We start from the raw sequence: 22,098 nt of genomic DNA, 5'->3' as shown, positions 1-22,098 counted from the left end.
CAACGTGATCGAAGCCATTTTTCATTTGAACATGCTCGATTGGCAATTATGCCTATGCGATATCGTCAGAATTATGCCACTGCTGGAGCAGAGATATCATTCTGTCCTGTTGATCGTTTAAATATTTATTCGTCGATAGGCGGCATAAGTAAAAACTGATTCCATAAAACTTTTGGAAATAATACGCTGAAGCTCGCCGGTTTATCGGACCAGCGAGAAACAAGCTTGTCGAGCAAACTAAAACCGGCCCGTGTGACGCGGGCCATAGGTAATCAGAGTCAGAAACTTTGCTTAATTTAACTTTGTTAATAAGCTGCTTCGCCCTGTACTCCTCCGATGAAAATGCTAAGGCGAATCGCAGATTCGTCGAATCGCGCGATACCGTCGCACTGTTAAACAAATTAATTGACACGTTCATAAGATAGCTGACCGATAAATTTCTCATTTTTAATCCCAGAAAAATAGTCAGTTTTAAATAACTTCAAAGAGAGAAAGGAGAAAATAGTTTTAAACGTCTTGTTTATCCTACTCGTGTATAACTGGTATATTACTTCTTAGCTCGAATTTGTAAATAAATAAAAGAAGCAAACTGCAAAACTTATCGGCTATGATTGTTTGCATATACAGGGTGACTCTTCGTAAAGCAAATGGAATTCTTTATGTACAATAACATATTTTGCTCAAATCCATGAATCTTCAACTTCATGTTATTCTACGATAAATAATTATGTGTATATATATGTTGCGTTTAAAAATTTTGTTTCATAATCTCTTCCATATCACGCGTACGTGTTTTTACTTCGTTTAACGTCACAGCGAGGAAACGGTCTTATCTTCCGTGAGTCAGCGTTTCTTCGATATTATATTTGTTTCGTAAAAAGTTTGCTATATTATTATGAACTTGACGAACGTTCTCTATAAGACCGTTGCTTATTCAAACAATTTTACTTTCTGGCCAAACGTCCAATGGCCACTCGTCTTTTCGTTTGAACAATCAGTTAATCCTTCGTTAATTCTTATCAGCAATCTATTAAAATCTTTTTACCAAAACTTTATGTCTGAAATAGTTTGAATATTTTTATATTTTCTTCTTCATCTTAAAATGTCAACTTTCACCGCTAATTCCAGACCAAATCCATTCGCATTTTTTTCACTCTTGTATTATTAATATACATATTATTACATATCAAATATTCAGATATATCTAGATTAACGAACATTGGACAATTCTTAATAAAATTCACAAGAAAATTTTTCTAGCATCGATCATTACGCTTTCCAGGATTCCAGCCTGCAAATTCAGGCGATTTTTTCAAACTTGCCTCCGACGTTTTGTAAGCAAATGAAGACAATTTGTGAACTTATGTCACGGAGCTCGAACTTTAGCAAGATCGTGATCTCTGCTCTCGGTATGCAACCTGTTGCCTTCGTGGCAAAAAGGTATCTCATCAGTAAGTAGAGTTCGTGAATTTGTGGTGAACTTTAACACACCTCTGATCTACGAGGCTTCGTTAACGGTATAATAATTAATTTCTATTTCACGAAATTGCATGTAAATCGCCTGAATAAACGATTTCTAAATTAGACGTAAAAATTAGAATATTTTAAGATGAATTTGATGGAAAATTTGCAAAGTATATTATTGTCGACTAATTTAATATTGTAGAATATATCACGCTTTGCTACAAATGCAGTGTAACGTAATTATTCAATTTTGCAGATATTTCGCTATAATTCATAGTACGATTAATAGTATTAATTAACATTATTAATATAATTAACGGTACAGTATGTATAGATTATTCGTAATTTCTGGTAAAGAACAAGCACCGATAATAGTGGGAAGATAACTTTTGAAAAAATCTTTTGAAGAAAAAAGAGAAAATGAATATTCAAGTGTATTAATTATTCTGATCTGTTTATAGCACGTATTAGTACATGTTGCGGAATAATCTCAGGTGGTTAAATATCAATCGGATGGTGAAATAAGTATTACAAAAGCACCGCGAGTTCAATTTGGTTATTCGATATAGAAAATGAGAGTGGAATTGGAGTGGAGCACAAGCGATGATAATTTTCCTTATAAAGGAGAATTATGAGTCGAGACGCAGGTGACGGGCGCGGTAGACGGCGTTTTTGACAGTACGATCATTTTTCAAGGGTGCGCGGCAAAGTGGTCGACAAAGAGAAACGACGAATAAGTTGAAGTCGGTGCGAAATGGCGAGACATTTTTTAGCAGGCAATGCTGAGTCTCCTATAAATATGTAATACCAATCTTCTAGCCGACTGTACCAAGCATTTTTACCCTTTCTAGACTGGCGTCGTTTGTCACATCTTGTCAAATTAAGCCTTGAACTTCCTTTTCGTGGCAACGAGCGTGACGCACAAGAAACTCTTGCAAATAAGTAGTGTGACGTTACGCAACCCATACTGAGAGATATCTCTAGAGGGGTACCGAATCGATAATGTATAGTATGTATGTGTAATACGAATAGTGATCCTACTTAATGGCTCTCGGAGACGACAGATTGACCAAGCCAATTGTTCAAACATCGAGTTAGGAAGATGATGGATGGAATTGAAGGCAATGAATAAATGGATCTTGGCAATGAGCTTGACGACGTGTCTCCTCGTTTCTCCTTCTTCTTCTTCTACTTCTTCTTCTTCTTCTGACATTATGAGAATCATCTTTGAGTACACTTTGAGAAAAAGTAAGTTAACAGATCATTGGAACATGGATACTAACGATGGAGTCAAGTTTAACGGGAACCCAAGTCGGTCTTAATAGAAAAATTTTACTTACTAAGAGACAATGTTTCATTTCCTATATTTAAAGAAACCATTTCAAAATTGTAGACGGCTATTTCGTCTCGAATCAAATCTACGATATTGCGTGCGTATTATATACATACTTTTCAAATACTATGTGATTCGATTCCTTCAGTGTTTATAAATACATAGATTCTCGAATTCTATGAGTGCTTGGACTGGAGTTCGAAATGAGCTTGTACAACCTAATCCTAAATACTTACTTTCTAAGTTTCTTTTACAACAAGTGTTTGCGTCAACAATTGTTTAGAATTTTCAAATATAAATACGTATCGAAATTGGTTCAGTCCAATAATCTTGGGAATGCTTGGATAGATTGCTGAAAGAGATTCCGTAATAATACGAAATAAATTAAAAACTATTTAAAACTACGTGAATTAATTGGATAAATTTTTGATAAGATTGCAACACTTTACAAATTCATCACGTGTCACAACTGAGTTCACTTAAGTCACGTACGTATTTATAATCGAAACGCGAAATAAATCATAAATACGATGAAAGTAAATATGTGTTTTCATCATATATATATATATATATATATATATATATATATATATATATATATGTACATATATACATTATACGTTTATCGATATATATACATCGATGTATGCGATAAGATCAAAATTTTTAAAGGTATTTGAATTGATGGGATAATATCTTTGCGACACTGTAGCCAATTTTGATGGGAATTTTGTAATAGCCAAAGGATGACACACAGTGCACACTCGTGTAAGCGAATTTGGGAAATGCGCTAGCTGGGTTTTCACCTACGGCGAATTTATCCTGGTTCGATGTTTATAATTCGAGAAGGGCCTGGCTTTAATTACCACCCTGCAGTGTTTACACGAGCCGTAATATTTGATGCGACCAGATAGGACCTCCGTTGACGTGGATGGACCGCATATCGCCAGAGAAATATGTATTATATCGAACATTTTACCGAAATACAAAGTTTTTCAACAAGATGTAAACGCGCAACGCTTTTGTGTTTCTACAGTTTTTTTCACTATCGTTGCTTAAAAAATTCTCCGATTGTCAACATACGAGATGCGCGCGTTGTATTGTATCTCCCAGAAACGTGTTTACCGAATTGATTTATGCTCCGTTATTTCCAGAAATATTTACACTCCCATGCGCATATTACGATAAATCAGTGAAATGCCATTATCCTCTATATATACATATACATAGAAGTTACGATTTTCAGACTACGAAAGAGAGAATGACTTGCATTTTCTAATCAGGGCATATTTACTTGGTACGCGAACAGGGCGCATATAACGTGCTTGTTAACAATGCAAATGACTCGAAGCTAGGCTAATAGAAAGAAAGAACGGAAGGAGAAAAGCAACTGGTAAACAAAATGCAGAAAAATTGTTCAATTTCCGCGACCGGAGACTGTTTACCTCCAACGACCAAGGACGCGACATAACATAGCTTCAATAATTTATTATTTTATTCCTGACTGCATTGCGGAAACACGCCAACAAAAATCGTACGTACACCGACGGAGAGCAAAGAAATTCTCTAAAATCACTCTAACTCCAAGAATTTATGAAAATATTACGTTCTTCATTATTTGAATTTTCTTATCTGGGAAAAGATAGTAAGGATAAGCGTAATGTTTGCGGCAGTTTTAATCTTCTGTAAACAAGCAGTTTATCAAGATAAAAAGTTAGTTCACAGATTATCGTTCATAATATTTGATTTACAGTACGGAAGATTTTGATCGCATTTATACGTAATTTATATTTACGGGAAAAGATTGTTTTTTTTTCTGCCATTGAAAGTATCGATCCCGCTTAACCGAAAAGATATCAAGAATTCCCTTAAATCTCCACCCTTTCTATTTTTAACGCTTAATGCATCGATGTTAGATGATGGATAAATCGCAAAATCAAACGGGCCCTTCATCAATCTCTTATTGTTCGAACTTGCAATTGATCACTCTTTTGCTACACAACTGAATAAATTAGGTAAATTTGCGCAAATATTCAGAAAAATAAAGCATTAATACAAAAAGGAAAATACGAAATATATTTACAATTAATTAAACAATTGTTACGACGATTCTCTTTTCCAAAAAGTTTTTCCAAAAAGTTCTCGGAAAAAAAGAGGAGAAGGGAAAGGAAACGGGGATCCATATTAATTTCCGGCGGATACACGATCTTTTTGTAGTTTCCCTTATCTCTTCGCAGGTGTGTATAAAAACGCCATCAGTCTCCGGTTCGCGCAATCGCCGTCAGGTTAAACCACGTAATAAAAATAGACACTCTAGCTGGCTCTTTTCCTTCCTCTTGCTTCTTCTTCTCGCTTCAGCTCGTCCAGCTTCGCAGCCCCGCAAAAGGGATTCAGTCAACAATATGGCATGATGTTTGATGAGCCGATCGATCACGGCACCCTGTCAGTTTTCCAGTTGAAACGTTGCCCTGTATGCGCGTGATCGCGCGTGTTTGCAACAGCGTGCGAATGCCCTTTTATAAGCACCGAGATCGACTACCAAACTGTATATCTCTAGAAATGTAGAAATAGATTGTATTTGCCCACATTTAAAAAAAACATTTTTTACCTTTTTACAAGCAAACTACCTATCATAAACCGATTTCTTGGAAAACTGACTTTTCTACGAAACCGATGCGACGACCCATTTAAAAGAAAAAGAAAGAGAAAAATGAAGAATATTTCATATATTTTTCTACTTCATTAGATAAACTCTTTCGGTTGATTCGAAAGTATATGTAAAATCTTACGATCAAGTTCGAAAAGTTATGCTTACGCAATACAGATGATTTACGTTTGCACGATGATGATGCATTTTTTTATAGAATCGTCGTAGAAAGGGATGCAGATAAAATTTCGTAGAATTACGCATCCTCTGAAGCTGCGAAAGAAACACGATGATAAGGAAATAACGGACGCGATACCTATAAAGAACAATTGTCCCCTAAAAAGCAGCAGAAATCTTTCAACTTATTGCCAACATCTAGATTGTCTTATTTCTATTATCTCGCGTAAAACAATTCCGAGTTATATTTACGTGGCCTTTGTTTCAGTCGGAAGCAATTAACAACGGAACAAGATAGTAGAACTTTGTATAATCACAAAATACTTATTGCATACGGTCTACGATATCTGAATATTCAAGAATTAATCAGTTCTGCAAAAGAGTAAGAAGAAGGAAGTAAAAACTGTCGTGTTTATTACCGGAAGAGATCACTACGAACAAACGTTTCTTCCATTTTATACTCTTCGATAGCTTCACAAAGAAGACATTTTTTTTATTAACGTCTATAAAAGACGTCAGACTACATCGGCACGTATTTATCGATGTTCCCTTTTCTGCAAAAAATTCTGCAAGTCCGTAATAATTGCTTTCAAAGGCGGCTATTATTTCTCTTTTATTATACGATGCGTGCATTTTTTTCGCCCGAGTATTTTACATTGAGGCACAAAAATCGCATCGACCGAAGCATGCGTTTAATTAACGAAGAACGCAGCTGGAACGGTGCAACGAAGGAATTAATCGCTTTGATGAAAGTATTGTTTAATTCTACGAACTAAGTTTACCGAACTATTCTATTTTTTCCCTACTGATAGCGCGTGTACCACAATTTTTAAACTTCGACACCGAAAGAGCACGTATACAATTTTCAAACTTTGTCACCTTTGTGCTACGCTCCTATGTTGTTATTGTCGTTGTTCGCTTTTGAATAGCGCTTTCCCTTGCGAAATTTACACCGCGAAGGTGTATTGAATATATTGATGCCAGAAAGGGAATTTTGGAAAAAAAAGCAAGCGAGAAATTGTGAAACGTGACGTTCGACGAACAGGAATTACATTGTGCGGGAGTGCGAAAATGAAACTGTCGAAAAATAGCGTAGGGAACTCTGTTCCACGTTAATAAAATCAGTTCGCCGTAACTGGTAAAAATAATCTCACGGGAAGATTATTTGCAAACGATTTTGTGTCGAGAAATCGTAGTTAACGGGAGGAATCGGTGTAAAATTCTGTGATTGGAAAATCTAGCGCGGAAATCTAGTGGAGTGGATCGGGGAACGTGGTATCCTGGTTGCGGGTGAAGTCACGCGTCGCGACATAAGTATGCATGAAGTTAGCTCGAAGTCGTCTGAAATATTAACTAGCCAGACTTTTGGCCAACCGAAGACTGAAAACTGTTTACCGTGGGAGGCAACTGCACGATAGCAGCCAACGTTAAAATCTCGGCCCGATGCCGGCTGCTTCCTCGCCCGTTTGATAAATAATGCGACTCGCATTTTGCGCGGGAAAACTTTCGGATTGCACCGACGCGACGCGACGGCTCGCAGAAAGGAAAAGAGAGAGAAAGAATGTAGAAAAGGGGGACGGGAGCGGTCGGTAGCACAAGCAATTCAATTCAGACACCCTCCAAGCGAATTTTCATTCGAAAGTTTGCTTGGGCTTTTAATGAAAAGAAAGCCCCGGTTAGAGCGGAGGCAGTGTGAAAACGTCCTGTTGCACGACTGCTGCCTATTCTGCTATTGCTCTATTTGCTCCTCTAACTCGATCGGTAGCATCATACTTTGGGTAGAATCCGCGAAAATCAGATTTGTGAATTGGTAACAATCTTTCGGTAAAACTCAGAAAGATCTGTTGTTAGTTTTAAAGATCTTACTATCCTACATTTAACCCTCCATTTCTCACGAAAAAATCATCGTCGATGCGGCCCGATCTCGCTGAAAGTTGCCGAAAAGCTTCGAAAATAAGTCCACTTCTGCAAATCCAACGAGTGGAAACAACGCAGAAAAGCCGGTATCCGGTAAAATATTAAAAATACGTAGCCAACAGTTTCGCGTAGCAAAGATTGCCACGTTTCACGGAGGATTCCTTACAAAGCCTGACTTATTTAACCCGGAGCTAGGTGTCTGTCTGTTTCCACGATCCCCTCTGACTCCGCCAACCTACATTCTGCCCCCACCCATGCGATTCTCGTTTCGGCGAAGGGGTGAAGACGAAAAGGGGGAAAGGACGGCGAGACAGAGAGGAAGGCGATGGAAGGTTGCAGGAGAACGGTGAAAGGACGAAATGCTCTTTTGTGGTCGCCCTCCATACCGGGAACTTTATTAATTGCGCGTTTTGTTATGCAGATGCCTGCAGATCGAGCCAGCCACCTTCTCCTCTTTCTCCTTCCTCTTTCCTCTTTCTTCATTTCTCTTTCCTTTTTCCTCTTTGCTGTTTCCTCTTTCCTCTTCCTTCCTTCCCCTTTCTTCTTTCCTCTTCTGTTTTCGATAGGAGGTGAAGCTTTCCTCTCTATGACTCGTGTGTCCAGGATCATTAAAGGATTACTTTCTCTCTCTGTGTCTCTTTCTCATATTTATCGTCTTCAATTCAGTCAAAGTTCTTCCTCTTTCCCATTTAGGTGTGTGCGAAACTTTCAAGTTTCGTCTGGCCGGCCTTTCGTGATTACTAGCCCGGCGCAAACGTGAAATTAGCCTTTCAGGATGAAACAACAAATTTTGGCTGATGTCGATCGAACCGGCTGGATAGTCAGATAGTCGTGGATTAGTTCTAATAAGCGTTGTGGTCGATAAGCAAGAAAGTGAAGATTTTGAAGAGATACCTAGAGAATAATATCTTTGTCTCAACAGAAATGAATTCATTGGTTGTAAATCTTCGTTCGGAATACGTATTGAAAAACAAGACGTATTATCGCTTTTCAACATGGTATGGATTTACGTTCTCATTTTAGGAACGTTCCACCAATGAAACCGGGATGTCTCGATCTCTTGGGTGATTCAAGGGACTTAGCTCGTACATTATGTCAGCGTTTAAGAAGCGAACAGCGAGGAAAGAAATCCAGCCTTTGTTGAGAAACTTTGCTCACGGGAATTCCGGGCTCGGAACGAGGCAGCATCCAGCTGCTTTTAATTTCCAACTAAAAAACGAGAAAGGAAAGGGTAGATGCTCGCGTCTCCTGGCGACTATTCGTGAAAATTGAACGTCAGTCTTCTACAAACGAGACGTTTTAGATGTTTTCTTCCTTTTTTAAGGAGCATTAAATAAATGAAAAATTGCTACAAGTTTTAGCCATCATATCCAGTCGTTCAAAAATGATATTTATCTATTAAATCACTAGAATTATTTTCATTCGATCTAGTGCCTATATCTTTTACTGTATAATTATGTTTAGCGATAATCGCTAATTTTAACGCGATAAGAAAATATAATGCATATCAAGCTTCTCCAAATACTAATAAAACTTACATCTACGTTGCCTCTAAAAAAACAGTTATATTGTATGAATTTCGATTAATCGAAATAGTTTCTCTCGAAATATTTTAAATCGGTTAGAACTTACGATGAAATAAAAAAAAATTACGGATAATCAACTCACGCGTTGCACTTAATTAATATTTCCATAAAATATTATTATATATATTGTATTTCTAACTTGCTCTCGAATGCTTAGCTACGTAATTACGTAACTGCACCACTTTCTGCGACAAGCCCGATCATCTTATTATCATTCCGAGGGAAAAAAACTGCACGGTGAATTTTGTTCAAAAAGGGAAAGAAATATCAACCTATCGTTTACTACGTCTCACATATTTTCCACAAAATTAATATATCGTGTTACATCATAAATTACCGTATATCGTAAAAATTATGGGAAATGTAGATAATATGTTACAACCATCGAAAGTTGAGGAAGAATTTAATAAAAAAAGGAAGAAAATGGAGAAGGCACTTATTAGAAGACGAAAGAAACGAAAGGTGAGAAGCTAGTTGGGATAAACGCTAAAAACAGAAACTGGAAGAAGGGAGAAAGAAGAGAGGAAGAAAGAGGATCGCTCTTAAGTTATTATTAAGGTATATTTCCCCGAGGGATGTTTCGCTTCAGCTCAACTAATGACGGCATCGGAGTAGAAACAAATTTGAACGAACCCGACTTTGTCGCATCGTACCTCTTTCGTTCGCATGCGCTAATTTGTTGTTCGTCTTCATATATCGACTAGCTTTTTTAATAACATTTACCTCCTAATAATATTATTCGATAGGAATGAAAAACGTTAGTGGGTCACATAACTTTTTAATCATCAAAATAATTAATGATATTATTTGCGAGAATTTTATATTAATTTCTTGATATAAACACTTACTTCTTTCTACATTTATCCCAGACGTTCTAGATTATGAATATTTCATTGAAACTTAATAGTAAATTTCGATTTATATAAGAAAAAAATATCAGAAATATCGCGAATCCTTTCATCTCCGCAAGAGATATTTCTCAATGATCGACTCGATTTAGCTAACAATAAGTATATACATAGCTATTTTTCCTTCGCCTGGAAGATGCATCGTACCGAATAAATTACACGGCTTTAGTATTCGTTATTTGTCGATACAATGCACAGACACGTACTTACAAATTATTCAATAATAGATTCCTTTTACCTTTTAATTTCTTGCATAAAATCTGAGAGACATTTTATCAATTAGTTCGATTACATAATCGCTACGCTGTCCATTAGAAAACGCGCAATACTTCTTTAAAGACGATGCTAATGCCAGTAATTCGATGCAGTCTACATGAAAATCTATTCTAATCGAAATAACGACAAGGAGTGAATAAAAATAGAAGATAAATTCTCTTAGAAGAACATCAGATTCTTATTCCAACAATAACCATTCCAGCAGTAACCATTGCATAAATTCGTTGCGTGTAATCTTGAATTCAATTTGTCGTTGTTGGAATTCTGCATTTTTTAAAGAATATATTTAAAGAATAAAATTATAAAAATCGTAATAACACCTACGATGAGGGTAATTGTACTTTACTTTCCTATCCGAAGAATCTTCGCCATTTCAAAAGATATCCTCTATTAACGACGAACTTTATAAAGGTATTACATCATAAAACAGAGATAAAAGTATAATATCGCATTAAGTATATTCGTGATAATCGATGATTTTCTAACGAGTGGAATTTGAAAGTTTCAACTCGTATGTGAAATACTACCGAGAATATCAATAGCAGTTTTGTTAAATGAAAAAGTTCGAAATTCTAAATATTCTGAAAGAGCAGGTAAACAGTGCGACAAATCAATTAAAATTATCAAGTTCACCTTGGTCGAGTATTCATGAGGCTATCATTGAGATTAATATCGAATTAGCATTCCGCGTGCAAGCAACTTCCTTCATGCATCTGTTTGTGTTTTGCCCGGTTTGTCATCTGCCAAACAAACAGCATACGGTTACCTTACCTCCTTGTCTGCTGTATATTAAACGGTGTTCGTGATTCGCAAGTCAAATTGAATTCCAGACTATTGGCATATTCTCAACAAGCTTTAACAATGGAGTATGATACACGAGTTTCCCTACTCTTCACCAGCCTTCTGGCCAGCCGTCATCCCACTTTCGGGTAGGAGTGGTAGCTTCGAGCACGAAGCCCTCCGCCCTTTTTCTTCTTCGGTTTCCTTCAATTTCCGCGGGCAGGAAAGCCATGGCGGTGCAAGCTCTCGGAAATTGGAAATAAATCGCAGCGATACGCGACGCAAAATACGCGACGCCGATCGTGACTACGACTTCGTTCTGTTTTCTATGATCATCTAGTAACTTGTTTAAGATGCTCCAAAGTTTTCTTTTTCAACTATTTACCAAGTACCAATTATTTCTGACGTATGAAATGTCCGTTTGAAAGTTTCAAATCCTTCACCGAGTTGAAAAAGTATATCGTAGTTCGTATGCGGCGCAAGTGACATAAAACTCTATTCATTCGCATACCTCATACGGTATATGTTTTGTTTAAGATAATGTTGGAAATATTCTTTCGTCACATACGGAATACATATAAGAAAAGAAAAAATGTAGAGGAAGAAGAAGAAAAGAAGAAAAAGGAAGAGAAGCAGGAGGAAGAGAATGAATAGTCGAGGCATGGAATAATTAAGCGATTACCGGTGATTGGAGACGGATTTTTCGTCATAGCGGAGATTTAATTGGTCCAGATGTAGTGAGGAAGATAGGCGGTTGCATTGTCTGCAGGATGTTAAGAGGGTTAGCCCTGGAAGTATAGGGGGAGATGCTCGGTCGGCGCTGGATGCCAAGGGTGTGCAAGGGTGCTGGTGTAATGAAGAGCGACAGTGGCGTCCGGAGCCATCGCTAATTTGCCGCTAAGTGGCCGGCTTTGTTTCCGTACGTTGATCCCATCGTTCGCAATATCCTGGATCTGAGGCGACGCGACGTTCCGTGCCGCTCAAGAGAGACATCCAAATAACCCGCGGCCGTCTACTTCGAGCGCAATTCACTGTTGGCTAATTTCGACAATCGACTCAAGGAAAAAAGGAAATCGAAAACCATTAAAATATAGACGCATCGTGGCGGTCTTATTCGTCAAATGATCGAAACTATCGTTAACGGTTGTTATTTCCCTACAAATTGGATTATTCGAATATTATAATTTTCGACAAAAGGTTCGGTAATGAATCGAATGTTAACATTTAAAAGTAAAATATTTGAGATATATCGTTACCGAAGCAAAAATAAAAAGAAATACAAAGAATATTAAAAATAATAATACAACGAAATACGTAAGAATACTCGGCAAGCGCGTTGAAACAAAATATATGGTAGATGATGGACTTACACAAAATCGAATACATATTGCTTCACGCGCTCCGAGCATAAAGTAATATTTCTTTCAATGTAGTGTAAAATAACGTGATATCACTTACATAGTCTTCTGTAATCTTTACGTTACATAACTTCTTACATTACATTTACGAAATATATATTTAGATAATGTTATCTGAAAACGTAACAAAATTAATTTTTCTCTGATATCGAAATAAGCAAACTAGTACTAGACTGCATCGACTATCATTTCGTGACGATATTTTAGAATGTTCATTATATAACAAGATTTATTTAACACTTTATCGCCTTAAATTACACAGTAAATTGTCGTAAATTGTCTAAATTGTTCTAAATTGTCTTTTATACGAAAAAAAGCGTTCGTATAACATAATACAGTAATCAGAACACTGGAAAATTTTCGATTCTAGACCCCGCGTACCATAACAATTACACACAGAAATTGCACTGGCAAGTCTAATATAACATATTCAAATAAAAATACGAGATAATCTCCGTGAGCCGGTAAACAAACAAAATAGTAAACAACGAATTGTTATATCGTGCAGGGTGTTTTTTCCGTACAATTTCCTTCCGAAGTAATGTGTTATAAGTATAAGAAGCAATTAATAAATACTTTAAAGTGCTGTAATAGGACAAATCATCTTCATTAATTCGTTAAGTAAATAAACCAGTTTCTTTTCGAATCACGACGCAATTTATGTTGCATCACAATCAGTGGAATTATTTATCAAGAAAAATTGTATACGTATTATCTTCCTCAAGGTAAGACATTGCAAAACGATAAGTGAACTACGCGAATGATTGTGGTTATTTAGAATAACCAATCTCACTGACTTCGTCAAGATCATAACACGTCATAAGGTCAAAGTATTAAATATTTTCCTCATGCAAAAAACCGCTCTGCAAACACCCCCCCCCCATAATCGGCCCGCAAACATTTATTTTTATTTATATACTTGAATGTTTGAAAACTTCAGTGGGAAAAGTATTTTAATAAGAAAAATAAATTGGCTCTACAACTATAAAATAAATGTATTGTCAGATGGACAGAAGACGATCGTAAGTGCTTATTAACGAATAAGCAATAAGAATAATTATATCGAAGATTGGTTATTACAATTTTCAAATAAAACGACTGATTTCTTTTCCTTCAAAGCTATGCTCGATCCTTCTTTTTTTCCAAATATGTAATCATTAATTGCAATCTATGCCGAATATGTTAAACTAATTATCTAACTGATAAAAACGGTAAAACTGATAAAAGTAGGAGGAAAGCGATGAAATCAAACGCAAGGGAGTTTCACGACGTCGAGACGCTCCTGCATACTGATATGCAGAAACCAGTTCTCTTATATAGGAACTGTGCTCATAGGTTGACTCTTAGTTTTCTTGGTAAGAGAACACAGCGCACATCGTGTCATCGCTAAACTCTGACACCTTCACCGACTACTTTACCATGGAGTATCTACCGATCGCTTTGTCTATAGTGGCAGCAGTACTCGCCGTTATTTACTACTTTACCACGAGAAATCATAATTTATTCAAGAAGCATGGAATTCTGCATATTCCACCAACGCCACTGTTTGGAAATATGGGTCCCTTGCTTAGACGGCAATGCACCATGTACGATTTAATTCTCAAAATTTATCAATTACATCCTGAAGCAAAATATGTTGGCTTCTACGAATTTCTGACGCCTGTTCTAATGCTCCGCGATCCGGAACTGATTAAAGCTGTCACCATCAAGAACGTCGAACAATTTCCGGACCATCGTCCGTTAGTGTACGAGAAAGTGGACCCTTTGTTAGGAGGAATGTTATTTTCTCTGACAGGTGACCTATGGAAGGAGCATAGAAATATGTTGTCTCCCACGTTTACTTCTAGCAAGATAAAAGGCATGTACAAATTGATGTCTGATTGCGCGGTAAAATTCGTGGACCATTTAACGAAACTGCCGGAGAACGAGCGTGAAATGGAGATGAAGAGCCTTCTGAGTAAATATACAAACGACGTGATCGCTACCTGCGTGTACGGTGTCTCCGTGGACACAATAAAAGATCCAAATAACGTGTTTTACGTGTACGGTAAAATAGGTACAACCTTAGTAACTTTCAAAAAATCTCTAACAATGTTGATGCACAAAAATGCCCCTTGGCTAGCGAAACTATTGCAGTTTAAATACGTGGAAAGCTATATCGCGAAATTTTTCTCTGATATCGTGACAGACGCGGTCGAAGATAGAGAAAAGAGTGGCGCTTACAGATCGGACATCGTACAGCTATTGCTAGAGACTAACAAGAAGAAGGAGCTAGGAAAAGGTATGAGCGTGGAAAGTATGGCCTCTCACGCTTTCAGCTTCTTCTTCGGCGGGTTTGAAACCGTCTCCGCGCAAATTTGCATAGCGACGCACCTGTTAGCCGAGAATCCAGATGTTCAAGAAAGATTACAACAAGAAATCGACGAAGCATTGGAAAACAACAATGGGCAATTAACCTACGATGCTCTAAGCGAGATGAAATATCTAGATGCCGTGATGAATGAATCCTTGCGACTGCATCCGGTAGCTATATTCATGGACAGGCTATGTGCTAAAGATTTCGAACTGCCACCTGCATTACCCGGTGACAAACCTTTCACGATCAAGAAAGGAATGAACGTTTGGATTCCTGTGAAAGCGATTCATCGCGATCCTCAATATTACGAGAATTCTCTGAAATTCGATCCAGACAGATTCTTTAAAAATGGTAAGAAGATTATGAACTCGGACACGTATATGCCATTTGGTCTTGGGCCCAGAATGTGCATCGGAAACCGGTTTGCACTCACAGAGATGAAGGTATTGCTGTGTCACCTTCTTGCCAAGTGCAATGTCAAGATCGGACCGAAAACGACAACTCCGTTAGAATTCGAGAAAGGTGTCATAAGCGCCACTGCGAAAAATGGATTCTGGTTGATCATTGAGCCAAGGAAAAGTTCTTATCGCTTTGCCCAGGTTAACGGAGGTGCCAATGGAATTTGTACAAATGGAATATGAAGTAAAATAACCTTTGATTTCCTTGTGTAGAAAAATTTAAGCCTTTAAAATGATACGTTTATCATACGTTCGCATCATTAAACGATTAATATCTTGTAATGTACAGTTTGCGAAATATAGTTCACACGTCAGAGTTTGAAAAATCAATTACTCGAGATAATCTTATACTGTAAAACACAAGAAGGTATTAAATTACACTTGTAGTATCGTACGTTACTCTGGTGCTGTCTCATCTCAAATACGCACTGGCAATATGGACGCCAAGTACTGCGAAATCCTGTTATCTTCCGGAAAATATCCAACATAATTTTCTCAGGTTTCTTGCGTACAAGAGGGGCGACCTGATGCCATATAACGATCGTGATTATTCAGCGATTATTGTCTCAATTGAATATATTGTAAGTAGAGCAGCGTAGGACTATTAACGAATTATCATTATTACGCAATATTTGGAACAACAGAATTAACTGTCCTGATCTTACAATACGAATTAACTTTAACATTCCCTCCTATGTCTTCAGCATTCAATATTATTCTATATGCCTATTCGCAAATCGACATTCGGTAACGATCTCATCAACAGAGTCTGCAGTACTGTTAACAAATACGTCGACCAACTCGACTTCCTTTATTACCCACTATCAAAATGTAAGAAGGATACGTTTGTGAAATAATGCAATATCTTCTATCTTTGTGCGACACTGATATTGTGTATTGTATATTAATTGTCATGTTGTACTCTTGTATTGCATAAAATTTTGTGAAACTTATTTTGTTAAACTTATGCATTAGAATTTGATTGTTTATCTCGTTATGCTTGTAATATCTTACTACATTATTATAAAAATGGTGTTTTCCCCATTAATAAAATTTGTTGTTATTATTACTATTCACTTTATTATTATTAAACGGATAAAAAAATTGACAAACTATCGTTTCCCGTATTTGTTTCTCATCAGCGATAATTTTGGCACGTGACACCGAAAGCGCTGCATCATTCTGTAGTAAATATTAGGTTGTATTCAACACAATTTCTATCTGAACGATAATTCTATGCATTAGTAAATATCTACAATGCTACGTCAGGCGACAAACAAAACCATGTAGTTACTTCCAAATTAAACGGAACATTTACAGCTCGTCAGTATCATGATAATATTTCTGCATCCTAATATAGTTGCATAGCGTTGTGTTTAACTTTTTTAAATTAAAACTTTAGAAACGATGCCGGAAAGGTTGATATTATCATGTTTGTATATACTTCATTTTACGAAAAAGGAAGTTTCATTTTTTTCTATAGAATACCATGACAAGCATACTTTACGAAGTTTCTTATATTTGAATCAAAAACGAAATTAAACATGTATATCTTTCTTTATCTTTATCTGTTACATGCGGATTCATTCAATTCTGTCGAATTTGATTCCTAAGAGTTTACGTTACAAAGCAATAAAAAATTCCATCAAAGAAAGACTTAAGGTTGATGTTTCGTATAAGTAACGACATATAAATAACTTAAAACAGTCGAGTTAGATGAATCATTCCGTATACTAATTTATTACCTAATATTAGTTTAACAAAAAATTAGTTTCTTTGCGAATCATGGTGCAACATGTGCGACATTTTAATTAATGGAATAACGAATGAACAGCAATTATTTTCATAACAAAAATCAATCGAAACTTTTGATCCAGAATTAACAGTTCACGGTAATGGAATGATAGTGTCCAACTATTAACAATGAATTTAATCTAATAAGGAATGCTTATTTATGTATCTATATTAGTACGTAAGTAAGATTCATGCGTTAATGACGACTAAAGGACGGACGGCTATTTTGTTTATATGTTTTATACTTCTTTCATACTGTATAACATCATCGAACAATTGTGTGAAAATATTCATATAATATTGAAATATCTTATCGAATAATCTCATCGATTAGTTCCGCTTAGTCATTAGAACCAACACCTTTTTCCGAGTAGGTTATCCGTTTATCCGTCCGTATAATCTATTGATGTACCGACAATCTCAAATCTGTCATAAAAGATTTGAATTTGTACATTCCCGACTCGATCTTTGCTCTGCCTCAATCTATTCCAATTATTCTCATAGGAATTTATGTCAATGTTTCGTCGACAGAATGATGTCGCCCGTGAACGATGATTTTGTTTAGATTGTAACTTTAAAATTAATCGATTCGCTAACATTTAATTAATTCGTATGAAAATGTAAAGACACATTACGTAGTCTCTGATTACTATATTTGCATTATGAAATGTCGTTATTTCAGATAAGACGGCAAATGGCGTGCAGTGTCGTTCGAGAATTGATCAGATAAGTTAACCAAATTATCAATCAGTCGACATAACAAAACAAAAATGAGTATCAGTCGAAATAACTATAAGAAAACGTGGAGTGGTAGTCTAGTTTTCGTCGAGTCGCGCTTGGTTTAAGAAGTAACGTTTAAAAGTTAGGGAATAGAATATGCTTGAAATGCCCCTGCATATCAGGACACAGACACGTTCCCTTCTATATGTACGTACTTATAAAGCTACGTGATAAATCGTCGGACGATCAGTCATCTTATTAAGCGGGCGCTGTACAAGATAACGTGTCGAAAGTGAAAATTCCAACAATAGCTTTAATTTAATACTCAGAATGGAGTATTTGTCCTTTGGTCTGTCTTTGGTAACTATACTAGTCGCTATCTACTATTTCGCCACGAAAAATCATAATCTATTTAAGAAGCATGGTCTCTTCGACTGTTCGCGGAGAGACGCAATCGCGAGGAAACGCGTCAACGGGAGTTTAGACAATCGACGCTACGAAGTGATCGATCCCCTATTTCGATTAGGATGATAGAGGTAGCTTAATGAGTATAATGCTTGATTAACAGTTCAAAAATAGTATATATTTCCAACAACTTTGTAGAAAAGATAGTTACGCTGGTGCGTAAGGTATAAGTTAAGTAGGTAAATGATTGAAGGGTGGAAACCCGATAAAGAGATGTTGGCTGTTCTAAAGATAATTAGCCCGGTGACGATGCTGTTGCAAAGGAAAACTTTTACTGGGTGGTGATCGCCCCACCACTACTCGCGTACGGATGGAATCCCGGACAACATGGGAAAACCCACGTTTCCCCAATTTTTAAGCCCTGATGGAGCAATAACCACAAGGAATCTCTTGACTTAAAGATGTTTTATGCCACTTAACGGCCTTAAAGGTAAATCAAAAAGTCTCGTTTTATGACAGTTCCTTAAGCGATCTGCTTAATTCTATGTGCACAGCTGGTGGCCGCCTCGAACGTAAAAAGTCACCGGACGTAACACATGGAATCCTGCACATTTCACCGTTGCCATTGTTTGCAAATATGGGATACTTTTTCGTCAGACGGTCCACCTTGCAAGACACCATTCTGGAAACCTACCAACTTCATCCCGATGCGAAATTCGTCGGCATATACGAGTCACTCACGCCTATCATAGTATTTCGTGACCTCAATTTGATCAAGTCCATTACTATGAAGAATTTCGATCACTTTACCAATCATCGTATCTTCGTCGATAAGGATATAGATCCTATTTTTGCCGAAATGCTATTTTCTATGAACGGCGAGTGATGGAAAGAGCAGAGGAGCATGTTGTCGCCAACGTTTACTTCCAATAAGATTAAAGACATATTTAATCTAATATCTGGATGTGCGACCAGATACGCGGACTATGTACTTGTCGAAACTGACAGAAGACGAGGGTGAAATAGAAATGAAGCATCTGTTGACTAAATATACCAACGACGTAATCGCTACCTGCGTCTACGGCGTATCTGTCGACACTATAAAAAATCCGAAGAACGCGTTCTACGCGTACGGTACATCGGTCTTGAAATCCACAACATTGAGGAAAGCTATGACAATGCTAACACAAAGGAACCTACCCTGGCTGGCGAAGCTCCTCCAGCTCAGATTTCTGGAGAAACATATAGCGAAATTTTTTACCGAACAAGTGATCAACACGATCGAGGAAAGGAAACAGAATGGCACTTATCGATCAGATATTCTACAACTATTCATAGATGTAAACGACAAGAGGGTCCAGGAAAAGGTATGAGCTCGAAAAACATGGTTAATCACGCTTTTAGCTTATTCTTTGGTGGAACTGATTCCGTTGCAACGCAGACGAGCTTTCTGTTCTACCTTCTAGTCAAAAATCTAGAGATTTTGAAAAGACTACAGGAGAAAATCGACGAAACGTTGGAAAATAATAACGGACAATTGACTTACGATGCCATACAGAAGATGAAGTACTTGGATGCCATGATCAACGAAGCGATGAGATTGCAACCAATTACCGTATTTTTTGATAGACTATGCGTGAAAGATTTCGAGCTGCCATCAGTCTTACCTGGTGAAAAACCTTTAACCGTAAAAGCAGGAATGAACATCTGGATACCTGTTGACGCGATTCACCACGATCCCAAGCACTACGAAAATCCGCAGAAATTCGATCCGGATAGATTCCTCGAGAATGGAAAGAAGATCATAAATTCGGGGGCGTTTATGCCGTTTGGTCTCGGTCCCAGAATCTGCATCGGCAATCGATTCGCATTAACAGAGATAAAGGTATTGCTGCGCCACATTCTCGTCAAGTGCAACGTCAAGATTGGATCAAAGATGTTACTTCCGTTGCAATATGAGAAAGGTGTGATAATCACCTACGATAAGAATGGATTTTGGCTGATTATTGAGCCCAGAGAATATTCTTACTGCACATCTCAAACTAATGGAATAATAAAGTATATATGACCAATGGAATTTGTAGGAACTGAATTTAGGAATGAGCGACCTTAACACGATACGTTGAAATCTTTCTTTGTATCCTGCTTTGTATGGTTTTTCTCAATTAATCTCGATACTGATTGAAGATTGCTATTTGCTTTACTTACGTATGAAATTTCCTACATAATTCGTGGTTTGGTTGATTATATGTTTTTGCTCATGATTCGAACAATTAATGTCATTTAACGTATAACTTGCTAAACATAATTGCTTTGTTAAAGTTTGATAAAAAATGTTTTGTTTTATATCAACTATTTTGTAACATAATTTAAATATTAAATTAGGAAAATTCATTTAGCATAAAAATAGAGTAAACTAAATTCAAGGATGCATGTGTCTTAATTATTGGATAAGAGAAGTTCTTGGATTCCAATTAATGAAATAAAGCTATTAATCGTTGAGGCCTGGACTTTTCAGTTTTGTTATTGTTTTGTTATTATTGTCATGTCAAAATGGTTCATCTCTGGTGTCTAAAGATTAAATAAAAGATATGACTAATCACGATGTATAGCTAAATGAATAGTATGATAGACCTAATCGATCAGAAATACTTGGCTTTTTATTTTATATTTTTAGGAACAATTTATAGTTCATTTAATGTTCTGTACAAAGATAAATATTTTTTTTGCTAAAAACAAAATATTTTGTCGTAATTTTTTTGTTGTAAATTTCAGCGTAGAATACATTACTCCGATTAATTTCGTATAAGTACGCATAATTTAAATTGAGATTGACTAGGCAATACTCGATAGGAAAAAATGTATAAAATACAATAACATTAGATCGATTACTGCTCTAATAGTACGTACATATGGACATGTACAATCTAGGTTAGCTTTTTTTCATTCTTAATAAAATTTTATTTCAAGATTTCCGTTACAACACCATCCACAATAGTTCCAATCAATAAAAAAATAATCTGTGCACAATTTAAACTCGATTATATAAAAGGAAAACGTGCCTCTGGACCCTCAAACATTAAAATAATTATTTGAGCGCAAATAAAGTCGAATTCATTCGGTTGTCATCCAAGTTATTGATTATATCAAAGGGAAATGTAAAAGGGATGCGTCATAACTCGCGAATATCGCGACCCGCAACTCTAGGTAAATGGAATTAAAAACACAAAACTTAAAGGAAATAAAAGATACTATGCGTATAAATACTTTACATTATTATTGAACAAAATTAAAATCTAAAAATATCGAAATAGAAACAAGGAAGAATGAGACGTCCACTGACACGTACCGTCTTGCACGCGCTCTCCTGAATACAATACACAGTACAATAAGCAAATAATAGTAGTTAAGATGCTACGATCTTCTCATACAGCAGCTACAGTGACAAACAACTGACACGCGCCAGAGGATTAAATACTAGCATCAGCAAGGTAACCACGTGTTTAGCAGAATATAACGTATCATCAGCAGAAACTGATACTGCAAAATGAAAGCAGCAGCAAGAACTTTTAAAAAAATCTTCAATAATACTTCCACAAAAACCACATTAACTGAAACCCTAATACTTTCGGCAGCAGAAACTAATACTGAAAGAAGAATGCAACAGCAAGGACTTCTGAAAAAGGGAAAACATCAATAATACTTCCACGAAATCCACATAAGCTGAAATCCTAACACTTCTCGAAGGACACCAGCAGATTGCTAACTGAAGATTGTAGCGTCCGCAAAAGTAATCACGTACCAAAACTCCGCGCTATCATAGAATAATCCGTCACGTGACAATTGGCCATGATAGTCT

General features: G+C 36.6%; 1 protein-coding gene, 1 long non-coding RNA gene and 1 pseudogene across 2 annotated transcripts; all 3 read left to right on the top strand.

The window, feature by feature from the left end:
- The first annotated feature begins 720 nt into the window (after positions 1 to 720).
- Positions 721 to 9,008, top strand: LOC126923353 (uncharacterized). Its single transcript, XR_007713125.1, has 3 exons — positions 721 to 2,712; positions 3,470 to 3,802; positions 4,044 to 9,008. It is a non-coding gene; the product is annotated as an uncharacterized LOC126923353 (long non-coding RNA).
- Positions 9,009 to 13,823: 4,815 nt separating this feature from the next.
- Positions 13,824 to 16,392, top strand: LOC126923349 (cytochrome P450 9e2-like). The gene has a single exon (XM_050736718.1). The coding sequence runs from the start codon at positions 13,926 to 13,928 to the stop codon at positions 15,501 to 15,503; it is 1,578 nt and encodes a 525-aa protein (XP_050592675.1). The 5' UTR covers positions 13,824 to 13,925; the 3' UTR covers positions 15,504 to 16,392.
- A 131-nt stretch (positions 16,393 to 16,523) lies between these two features.
- On the top strand, positions 16,524 to 21,909 carry LOC126923339 (cytochrome P450 9e2-like; annotated as a pseudogene).
- The last annotated feature ends 189 nt before the right edge of the window (positions 21,910 to 22,098 follow it).

The sequence above is a fragment of the Bombus affinis genome, chromosome 13 (assembly GCF_024516045.1).
Source record: "Bombus affinis isolate iyBomAffi1 chromosome 13, iyBomAffi1.2, whole genome shotgun sequence".
Lineage (NCBI taxonomy): Eukaryota > Metazoa > Arthropoda > Insecta > Hymenoptera > Apidae > Bombus > Bombus affinis.
Note: the sequence above shows the minus strand (reverse complement) of the source record. Positions and strands in the feature narration are given on the sequence as shown.

Excerpts from the sequence above, each read along its gene's own strand:
- LOC126923349 (XM_050736718.1), top strand. The coding sequence starts at position 13,926 with ATGGAGTATCTACCGATCGCTTTGTCTATAGTGGCAGCAGTACTCGCC.